This window comes from Mytilus edulis, chromosome 6 (genome assembly GCF_963676685.1).
Source record: "Mytilus edulis chromosome 6, xbMytEdul2.2, whole genome shotgun sequence".
NCBI classification, from domain to species: Eukaryota; Metazoa; Mollusca; class Bivalvia; order Mytilida; family Mytilidae; genus Mytilus; species Mytilus edulis.
This window is the reverse complement of record NC_092349.1, coordinates 39,048,298-39,060,378: the sequence shown is the minus strand read 5'-3', so window position 1 is coordinate 39,060,378 and position 12,081 is coordinate 39,048,298. Positions and strand designations below refer to the sequence as shown.

The following is a 12,081-nucleotide window of genomic DNA, read 5'->3' as shown; positions in this document are numbered from 1 at the left end:
AGGCTTTGAAAATAGTAATATTTTCTCGCTATTAGTATAACTAAGTGAAGCATCAATTCAAAATTATGTGTTTATCTAATATGAGTAAGAAAAATAATTAGTCATCATGGTAGTGAGATGTGTTAAAAAAAACTACTGCAGTATAAATCATAACAGTTTTCTGATATTGCAAAAATGTTGTTCTTAATATCTTCCATATCTGTCAAACAACTCATGATGGTGTCTGCAACATTTTAAAGGGACAGCTACATCAACTTCACTACTTGGAAATCTTGGTAAGCAGGAAAACAAGATCTGGAATATCGTTTTAAATAGGAGATATATGCAGGTGCTGTTGGAAAATTGCTTTTGTTGAAGTCTTGATAAAAATAAGTGTATACATCAAAATACTGTGCAACTCAATTGTTTAACAACATAACAAGGTATTATGTGATTTTTATTCTTAAAGCAGATATAAAACAAGCATAAAGGGAAAATGAAATATAACTAATACAGCATCTAAACCAGATGCTCAGCAGGGCACAGCTTTATATGACCGCAGAGGCTGAACCCTGAACGGTTGGGGCAAGTATGGACACAACTTTCAAGCTGGATTCTGCTCTAAATTTGGACTGTGATTAAATAGTTGACACAGCATAGGTTTCTGACACGGAATGAATGTGGTCTAATGAACTTAAAATGTTTGTTTTGCTTTTAAGCAATTCACTATGCTGTTGAATATTAATCCTCTCAAAAAAATTGAAGAAATAGCAATAACTACTCATTTAAATACATCATAAAATATTAAAATGTAAAAAAAGTGCTTGTTATCACTGAATGGTAAAGATTGTTTTAATTTGTCAGTTGGTAGTAAAAGTGAATATACATTGTATATTGTATAAAACAATGATTTAAGTTGATTCAACTACTATTCTGGACAAAGAAAGATAACTCCAATCAATTGAATGTCTTGCTATTGCACAATATTGTGCAATTAGATATTTCTTGCTATTGCGCAATACTGTGCAATTGAAAATATTTGCTATTGCACAATACTGTGCAATTGAAGATTTTTTGCTATTGCTCAATACTGTGTAATTGAAAATTTCTTGCTATTGCACAATACTGTGCAATTGAAGATTTCTTGCTATTGCTGAATACTCTGCAATTGAAAATTTCTTGCTATTGCACAATACTTAATATAATAATTTTGGATCCTGATTTGGACCAACTTGAAAACTGGGTCCATAATAAAAAATCTAAGTACATGTTTAGATTCAGCATATCAAAGAAGCCCAAGAATTCAATTTTTGTTAAAATCAAGCTAAGTTTAATTTTGGACCCTTTGGACCTTTATGTTGACCAATTTGAAAAAGAGACAAAAACTTAAGAATCTACATACACAGTTAGAATCGGCATATCAAAGAACCCCAATTATTCAATTTTTGATAAAATCAAACAAAGTTTAATTTGGACCCTTTGGGCCTCTTATTCCTAAACTGTTGGGACCAAAACTCCCAAAATCAATCCCAACCTTCCTTTTATGGTCATAAACCTTGTGTTTAAATTTCATAGATTTCTATTTACTAATACTAAAGTTATGGTGCAAAAACCAAGAAAAATGCTTATTTGGGCCCCTAATTCCTAAACTGTTCGGACCTCAACTCCAAAAATCAATCCAAACCTTCCTTTTGTGGTCATAAACCTTGTGTTTAAATTTCATTGATTTCTATTTACTTATACTAAAGTTATTGTGCGAAAAAACCAAGAATAATGCTTATTTGGGCCCTTTTTTGGCCCCTAATTCCTAAACTGTTAGAACCAACACTCCCAAAATCAATCCCAACCTTCCTTTTGTGGTCATAAACCTTGTGTCAAAATTTCATAAATTTCTATTTACTTAAACTAAAGTTATAGTGCGAAAACCAAGAAAATGCTAATTTGGGCCCTTTTTGGCCCCTAATTCCTAAAATGTTGGGATCAAAACTCCCAAAACCAATCCCAACCTTCCTTTGGTGGTCATAAACCTTGTGTTAAAATTTCATAGATTTCTATTCACTTTCACTTAAGTTGGAGTGCGAAAACTAAAAGTATTCGGACAACGACGATGACGCAACGTGATAGCAATATACGACGAAAAATTAAAATTTTTGCAGTCGTATAAAAACTGTACCTGTTCTCTAAGTCAAACAGTGAATTTACACATTATACTCCATTGTTCCAAAGTTTATCCAATTAAATATTATCCTTATCAATATAAATAAACATATATTCATTACTAGAAAAATGCTATTCATAGTTTTATATTATTTTTCTTTGTTTAATATCAATTCAAATACATGTAACTTGAAATAATTTTATAATTGAGGAACATTTCTTAATAACAAGAGTTCACACACTAATATATCTCGCCTGCTTTACATATGTGTTAATTTATGTTGATAGTCTGTAATACGAAGGTTTTACTACAAGTATTATAAAAACTTATCATTATCAGTACTAAAATAAAGGCACTGTGAGATGAACCACATTACCAGACAGACGTGTACACCTTACAATAATTTCATACACCAAATATATTGGTCTTATAGCTTATAGTTCCCGAGAAACAGAGTAAACCACAAAATATTAAAATTGACCAATGAACATGAGGTCAAGGAAATATGAACCCTGACAGAAATAGATGTACTCCTAGTTTATGCCATCACCATCGCTGGATTGTAATCCCTATGTCTTGCATTTTGTGGTAGACGAGAGAATTAAAAATCCAATGAATTTTTTTTATATCATTATTTGCATATACCTCATAGCATTTCCAAATGTTATGATAATTAATCTTGTTTATTTTTTGACCAGTTTTGAACAATTACATTAATAAATTCACACAAAAATGTCTGACAATATTGTATACTCTTGTTTTGTCTTTCAGTCATTTTTGCCATTGTGCAGTAAGTTTTTCTGTGACTTGTGAATGTCACTTAGGTTTCTTCCATCTTTTTTGAAAGGTACTTTAATTAAACAATTTCTGAACATATATTCCAAAATTAATAAACAGCTTTTTATGCAAAAATCATAAATAGTTTCTGAATGCACGACATGTAAAACACGACATGTAAAAACGCGACATGTAAAAACAACATTGCCTTTATATACTAAGCATTGGTTAACCCGTTTTACACATACTGGAGTATAAAAACATCATTTATCAACGTAAACATGTATAATCTTGACTATAAATTCTCTAAAAATCTTTCAAATTTTCTTTTCTTAAACCTAGGCCTCTTCATTCTCCTTTCAAATGTTATCCAATATTGCCAAGTATTATCAACTTTTAATTTAAAAAAATCAGCGATTTAAATTACTGATAAAATCTTTATGATAAAGGTACTGTCTTTTGAAATAATTTTAATAGCTAAATATATGGGTAATGGTATTTTCCCAAAATAGCTTCCATATGATAGTACATGTACTTGTTGTAGATGACTAGGGTTATCTGAAGCATTTACATAGTGAGGTATAACAATAACTTCAATGCCTGAAGGTCGGGATTAGGGATGTTACTATAATTTGGATTAAATATTAAGGGGAAATATGGAAATAAAATTAAAATATAAACACATTCACAGTTATCAATCAAACTATTAATTTTCACAGAACTTTTGATTTTGACTTCTATACATAGTACACTGGTTGCTTTTGATATTTTGACTTTTCTAGAAAATTAAAAAAAAAAGATATTGGCTAGCATTTCAACACAGACATTTTTTAACCAATTCTGAGGTTTTAAATTGATTTCAGTATAAAATGTATATGTACAAAACTATCCAATTGTTACATGGATTAAATATACTTGTCTAAAAAATTTACATCTAAATTATGATATTTTATTTAACTTATTCTATTTAATTTCTTATTAACTATATTTAAGTCTTTCTCATGTTTATTGTAGTAAATCGTTGAAAATTATCCAAAATGCAGTATTAATTACATTTGATTTAACACAAGTGAAACTGCGAGCTACTGCTCACTGATGATACCCCCGCCGCAAGTGGATAATATTAATAGTGTAAAAATATGCAAGTGTTCGGTAAACAGGAAGTTGTCGAGTGATGAATCTGAAAACGCATCACACGGTATAGCTGACTTATATAAATCCTGAAACCAAATTTCAGAAATCCTTGTATTGTAGTTCCTGAGAAAAATGTGACAAAAATTTTCAACTGAGCTATCATGTGTAAAATCATACAAGTGTTCGGTAAACAGGAAGTTGTCAAGTGATCAATCTGAAAACCCATCACACGGTATAGATAAACCCTGAAACCAAATTTCAGAAATCCTTGTATTGTAGTTCCTGAGAAAAATGCGACGAAAAATATTCATGGGACGGACGGACTGACTGACAGAAGGACAGACAGAGGTAAAACAGTATACCCCCCTTTTTTAAAGGGGGGTATAATAATAATGTTAAAATACAAATATTCAAAATATTTCAGGTTAATCAAATTATACAAGCTACTAATCATGCTAATCCTTTATTTTTGGTGGATGAAAAACATTGAAATAAAAAATCCTCTAACAGTATAGATATCCAATCACTGATACAGTTGTATCATTAAATTTTTTAAGAAAACTTCAAAAATCCAATGCATAAAAATATTATTTTACGCTATATAACGGTGAAATGAAATACATAAGCAATGTATACAAATGGTATAAAATGAATGATAAATTGTAAAATTTGTTTACAAATAAAAATAAAGTGAATATAAGGCCACGTTTTTTTAATTTGTTGGTTTACGGATTTTTCACATAAAAAAGTCGGGTCGGTCGGTCGGAAAAAAAAAGAAAAAAATATCTTTCAAAACAGAAAAAATATGCAAAATAAATATATATTTCACCTTACTAACAAAATGTTTGTCTTATATGCTGTTTTGTCATCATTTCTTAACATTAAGTTCGATGAAATATTATTGATCAGTGATCATGAACATCGCAGGACATCGTTTAATAATTTCCTGTAAAAAAGGGGGTTGCACGGACAAAGACGAAATTAAATCGCCATTTCACAAAGAAAAACAGATTTGCGTAGCTCTCAATCAATTCCAGAAAACTTGGTGAATAATGATCTTCAAGCACAAAAACTGATAAAGAAAAAAAATATAAAAACGTCGTGCAAAAATAAGTTTCAACACACGTGTCGAAAAACGTAATAGACTCGTCCACTGGAAAAACGACAATATCGGGTTAATCAGTTGTCACGCAATCCGGTTTTTATCCCAATGATCGATATTTTTTGTTATCTATGAAACAAGAAAATTTCAAATGCTTTGTTAATATTCAGTACTTTAATTGATGTATTCCACCTGTCCACATTTGGACAAGTCTATTTCTCTTGGATGATGCATCTTACGGACTGATGACAGATAAGGGAAACGAACTTATTTTGTAATTTGTTTTAAACACGGGTTTCGTTCCGCAAAATTATTTGCGCAAAAGACATTTCAAGGTCAGTTATAATTGATTTGTCTATTTTTAGAAACGTAAATTGGAAGTTTTATTTTTCACAATAGAAAGTGTTATCAACTTTGTTAATGATTAATGCATTTCATTTCATAATAAAAGTAAATTTTAATTATTTTTCAGTGATAATGCATTTATAAGGGTCGGCGGGAATAAAAAAGCATGAAAAGTCAATTTTATTTTTATTCTGAAAATCGGCAAAATCGGGTCGGCGGATCCGTAAACCAACAAATAAAAAAACCGTGGCCTAAGATGATCAACAGATATTTAAAACAATGAAATTTGCCAATTGTAGAACTAAAATCATGGATAAGGAACACATTCAAATAATAGAACATCTTTTATACTTCACCAAAATTGAGATTATATCATTTTTTTTCAACTATAATAAAAGGAATAAGTTTCAGAACTTTTGTTAACTTACAGGTTGTGCAATCATGGTCAGATTGTGAATAGATTGTTCATGAAAATTTTATTTTTTTTGTAAATAGAAGAAAAACTGGATGATAGAAGTTAAAAATAAAATTTGATCAAGTTAGTTCTTGGAAATATGATTTAAGATAAAATTGGTGTAAAAGAATTTCTTTTCTTGATTTAAAACAAAGTAGGTAAATTCACTATACATTCCTTTATATAAGTTATCTCCCCTAATATGTTTGAGTTGAAAACCAACTTTAATCATAAAAGAACAAAATTAAAAATGAAATTGAAAACAAAATTAAAAACAAAATGTGTAAGTTCTTATATTCAGATAAACATTAGAACAATCTGAAATATAACTATTAAAATCATACTGATAAAAATTTACAGGTTTTGAAAAATATAACAACATTTTATAATAAAAACATCATTTAAATGCTTAAATGCATAGCTTTGTGGATGTTTTGGACAATGTTTGTCAATTTTGACTTCAAATAAATAGAAATTACATCAAATAAATAGAAATTACAGTCATTGTCAAAAAAAATTTCTTTTATTGTGGAAGTAGGATAGATGGATATCTGTTTAACATCCAGTGGCAAATTAAATGTATATTCAGGACAAGAACATAATATAATGTAATATGAATCTTGCTTATATATTGTATATATTAAACAGACACAAGCACCGGATAACTCAACTTGCTATGCCATATGATAACAATCTGAATCATGGTGAATGAAATCTACATGATAATTTTGACTTCAAAAAAGAAATTGGGCATTGCCTTTATTTCTTCATAATAATCAATTATTTATAGGTGAAGGATTTAATGTGGAGAACTACATGTTTCTTTTAAGACAATGCTTTATGAAATTATGTGTAAATATTGTATAATTCATGTATATTATGAAATAGGTTTATTCAACCCTAGACATCTAAATAATGAACTTATACACATAATGTTTATATATATAAAAAAAATTGGCACATCAAGCATTTGTCAAAACCATAAAAAACAATACTTTTCAAAATTGATTGATGGTGAAAAAACAAAGTAAAGGCCTACTAATCATATTATTTGGTTCTTTCTCTGTTCTTTCACTGGTATAATAACTATTACACACTTGACAGGGTACTATAAACCCGACAGGCCAGAGGTATAATATGATATCCAGAAATATGAATAACAAGAATAAGTCCATAGTACATGGATGCCCCAATCGCACTATGATTTGCTATGTTCATTGGACCTTGAAATTGGGGTTAAAACTGTAATTTGGCATTAAAATTAGAAAGATCATATCATAAGGAACATGCATGTGTACTAAGTTTCAAGTTGATTGGACTTCAACTTCATCAAAAAACTACAGTGACCAAAAATTTTAACCTGAACATGCTGGAGCGGGACGGACGGACAAACACAGGCATAATGCCCATAAATGGGGCATAAAAAATGTCTGGGTAGAAGCATTTTCCTGGAATTAAAAAGTGCTTTAGGCAAAATGAGCTAAATAAACAGCTGCGCCATGAGCGCATGATACGCCCGACGTCTTGTGTGGAAGTTTTATGCAATAATCATAAATAGTTTCTGAGAAAGTTTTCAGCAATAACCATATATTGTTTTTGAGACACGGCGGGACATGTGAAACCCCTAACCCTGTTTTTTTTTTTTTTAAAACTAAATATCACTAAAATAAATTTTTGAATCAAAACCAAAAAGTATAAAGATCTTTAGATTAATATAACAAAGAAGTGTGTAAAGATTTAAGCAATAATCATAAATTATTTGTTTGAGATACGGCGCATACATGTAAAAAAAAAACTCCCCTGTTTAACAAAATACTCAATAACTCCAAAATAAAGTTTTGAATCATCAACAAAAAGTATACAGATCTTGAGATTAATAAAACAAAGAAGTGTGTAAAGTTTTAAGCAATAATCATAAATCGTTTATGAGATATGGTGCGACATGTAAAAAAACCCTCCCCCTTTTTTACAAAATACTCAATAACTCAAAAATGAAATTTTGAATCATCACCAAAAAGTATACAGATCTTTAGATTAATTAAACAAAGACATGTATTAAGTTTTAAGCAATTATCATAAATCGTTTATGATATATGGTGCGACATGTAAAAAAACCCTCCCCCTTTTTTACAAAATACTCAATTGACTCAAAAATAAAATTTTGAATCATCACCAAAAAGAATACAGATATTAAGATTAGTATAACTAAGAAGTGTTAAAAGTTTTAAGCCATAATCAAGAATCGTTTTTGAGATACAGTGCGACATGTGAAAAAAAACCACCCCTGTTTTAGTTACAAAGTGCCGTAACTCAAAAAGTTTTAATCTTATTTTCACCAAATAGTATACAGATCATTTGACCATCATAAGAAACACTTATGTTAAGGTTCATGAAATTTGGATAAGTCGTTCTCAAGTTACGGTGCGACATGTTTACGCCGGACAGACAGACGGACAGACGGACGGACACCGGACATTTGTATACCATAATACGTCCCGTCAAAATTTTGACGGGCGTATAAAAAAGGAATTAGAAAGATTTTCATTTTGTATTCCTGAAGGTATATAAATATTTTTTCAGTTTCTTTTTATAAAAATCTGAAGTACAAAAAAGTATGCCTAAGATAAAACAAATTATGACCTAGACAATGTTGTAAGTGAACATAAATAGGAAAATTAATTGATTCATTCATGGCACATCAGTACTGATAAAAGCTATATCACTGTGATACCCAAGGAAAAAGAATCATTCTTATACAATATGTTTCTTCTTTAACAGGGGAGAAAAGGCATTTTTTTGCCAGTTGTAAAAATAAAAGCAAGTGACATGAATTTTCAGAGAAAGACCAAAGACATTTTATGTAGATTATTTGGGACATTTTAAACTTATTTCAGCATCAATCTACTGACAAACAATTGCTTTTGTATGGATAAGGTTAACTAGAAACATTATATCATAATTGTTTTTTAATTGCTTAACAAGCATAGAAGTTAGTTTAGTATGTGAAAAGCTGAACATAAATGTTGTCTATCCATTCAAGTATAGTATTCTTAAATATAAAAATAAAAGTGTCACAGTTTAATAGAACACCATGTCAGTCTTATTCACTTAATCTATAATAACTTTTTTTATAATATACAACCAATGTTTGTTATCAACAACAACTTTTTACAATCTACACTAACTTTTAACATTATTATGCTCTTTCAATTATAAAAAGAATATCTTTAAACTGCACACACACACACACACATTTATGTAAACATTGTTAATATTACTATACTATATAAACAACAACAAACACTAATATGAGCATTTGAAATTTAAATGGTTTCATGTTTAAGGCCACAAGAACAACTACAATTGCACATCAAATAGGCCAAGCACTTTAAAATTGAATTGATAGCCTGGTTTAAATCATTTGAAAAATTGCTTTCCCTTGAAAGAATAAATGCAGCATAAATAAATCCAATCTTTCATTTCTATAAAACCATAATCCTTTTTTTGGAAGATTAAAATTGTTCCAAATACGTTGTTACGATGAAAATCTAAATTCGCCATATAGCAAAATGTATAGTGTTAACAACTTGGCTGTGTATATTGCAATATTTAAAGTCATAAGAAACGAGTGACCGGTGAAAAATAATGTTCTTCCAATTCTTGAACCAATGCATACAAACATCATATACTTAGTCTTCTGTGCTCGAATTTATCATTTTTTTCGTGTAAATTTCGTATAATTGTCAATTTTTTTTTCAATCGGTCAGTGTTGTTGTGAAAATATGGCAGGTAATTAAAGTTCGTGTCTTGAAGCCGAAGTTTAACGATTGTCACCTGTTTGTCAACAATTGACGAAAAATAAACAAAAAAGCATGGAAATTGAGCACGTGTTTAACATGTAAATTCAGATAATAGTTTATTTTAAGGACATCCATGCGTATTGTGGTCACCGGATTTTTACGAGATGGGTCACACTGAGGTCACCTTGCATACGGAAAATATCTCGGGGGAATTGCTTGCTGGAAGGAAGCTATTCAAATAAAGTAAACTTCTTCTAAATATGAATAATTTAAAGAATTTTCTTCAGAAAAAAGTATATGTTCATAAGTTTTATAATGAAAACTATCCATTGAGTTATTAAAATCATATGCATTATTTTTTTTTGATTTGAGGTTTCTTATGACTTTAATTTAGCTTAAATTGAAGGTTTTTTTCAAGATTTTATTCATACCCTCAGACACATACAGGTGTGCAAAAGGACAATATTATTACAAACAATAGGATAATACATAGTGAAACACAAATACATAGTATATTATAAATACTATTGGTATAATTAGTTTAATTAGTAAAAGTATTTCATAATTTTCTTTACAAAAATTGATAATTTCTTTACGAAAATTGATAATTTCTTTTGAACATGTACGTTACATATAGACAGCAAACCAGTAAAATTTTTCTTGCTTGGATTGATTACATAATAATTTGGTATAAACTTTGATCTACATGATCTAAGAGCAGAAACATCAGCATTTTTTACAGATAAACAATATACAAAACTCATCCCCTATTCCCTCATTACATAATGTACATATTCTATTTTCCCTCTTGATAAAGTTTTCATAACAATACTCAGACAAATACATTTAATAATGTTCTCCATAGAATTGCATAGTGTCAAATAAAATAATAATTAATATTTCAGGGTAACCCAAATTTTGAAATAAATCTGAGACCAAAATTTTTCTCAAAGAATCTTTGGAGAACACTGATTATCCATATATTCCATTTTTTTCTTGATTATCATTAACAATTAGTTCAAATGTTTAACTATAGATTGTACAGATAATATTACTGATTTTTTAATGCAATTTATTAATGCACATTAATTGTAAAGATTGGGATGTAGAATATTTCAAATAATGCTAACTATGAGGTAACACCTCTAATTTGTTAGCTCACAACTTACAAATCTGTTTTCAATATTTTAGAAGTAATTTTTATAATGGTACTAAATATGCTGGTCTATAGTTAATTAAAATTCATTGTCTTTTTGTTGTGAGTGCAGTCAATGTCAATATCATCTTTACTGATCAAATATTTTCAATATTTTTTTTTTACTTCTGAGTCTTAAGTCAGATTTTTTTAAATTTTCATTATGTCTCAGCTTCCCAATCTCACTGTAACCATAAATAATCTTTTATTTCAAATAAACAGATGGAACAAATAGTATGACTGCCTCTTGTAAAGGTGTTTTCCAAAAACTTGTTCTTTCCTTTCTAGGTTTTTATTTTGATATTGCTGCCAAGTACCCACCTTTATTATCTACAAACAGAAAACAATATTTTACATGTGTATTGTGTTTAAGTTTAATTACATTTTATTTAGGCATTTAGTAAAGTTAAAGTGTGGAAACTTAAATTTTTCTATTTACATGTATATATGAACACAACTCATGAATAGTGAAAGTAACCTTAACGCTACAGAAATTTGAACTGGATGTGTGTTTTGGTGTAGTATGAAAGGTGTATCCTTTTCAGTGGAAGTAAATTAAAGTTTAAGATTGAATATAATGGAAGTCCAATTAAATACCTGAATGTCCCCTACACGTAGTGTAAAAAGGTATGATTGTTTGCACTGTGGTAACTTATAGACAACTAAACATATACATGATGATTTTTTTTATAAATATTGAAGGTTTTGATTAAAATTAAATCATGTTTCTTATGTAGACAACATTTTTAAAAGAATTGGAATGAAATTTTTTTTTTAGTTATATAAAAATTCCAAAATGACTACTTTTTCCTTTTTGTACAACTTTACAACTTTGATATAGATTCAGCTGTACAATTAGATAAAGGTGAGGTGGAATTCAAGTCTATTATAATTGTAAGAATACTTTGTATATCACTTGAACCTAGTCACATTAATGAAATGATAATGGCTTTCCTGGAAAGTTATAAAAAAATTGCCCTATTTTCAAACCTTAGAAACGATGTCAAGGTTTGATGAAGCCTGCCAAACAGATATAAAATTGAGAATAGAAATTGGGATTTCCTGACTGAAGGGCAGAAAACAGCTGATGACCACCAAAGGGTCTTCAACACAGAGAAGAAAATCCTGCAAAAGGAG

General features: G+C 29.2%; 1 protein-coding gene and 1 long non-coding RNA gene across 3 annotated transcripts in view; one reads left to right on the top strand and one right to left on the bottom strand.

The window, feature by feature from the left end:
- The window catches only part of LOC139529087 (uncharacterized), an 87,086-nt gene that overhangs the window by 61,737 nt on the left and 13,268 nt on the right, over positions 1-12,081 (bottom strand). Inside the window, exon 5 of one of the 2 annotated variants that reach the window (XM_071325345.1) lies at positions 10,150-11,274. The exons of the other annotated variant lie outside the window; for it this stretch is intronic. Within the exon in view, the coding sequence (XP_071181446.1) occupies positions 11,237-11,274 (38 nt within the window). The 3' untranslated portion in view covers positions 10,150-11,236. Of the gene's footprint in view, positions 1-10,149; positions 11,275-12,081 lie in introns of those variants that run through there. 2 annotated transcript variants of the gene reach the window in all.
- On the top strand, positions 4,478-6,139 carry LOC139529092 (uncharacterized). Its single transcript, XR_011665748.1, has 2 exons — positions 4,478-4,749; positions 5,752-6,139. It is a non-coding gene; the product is annotated as an uncharacterized lncRNA (long non-coding RNA).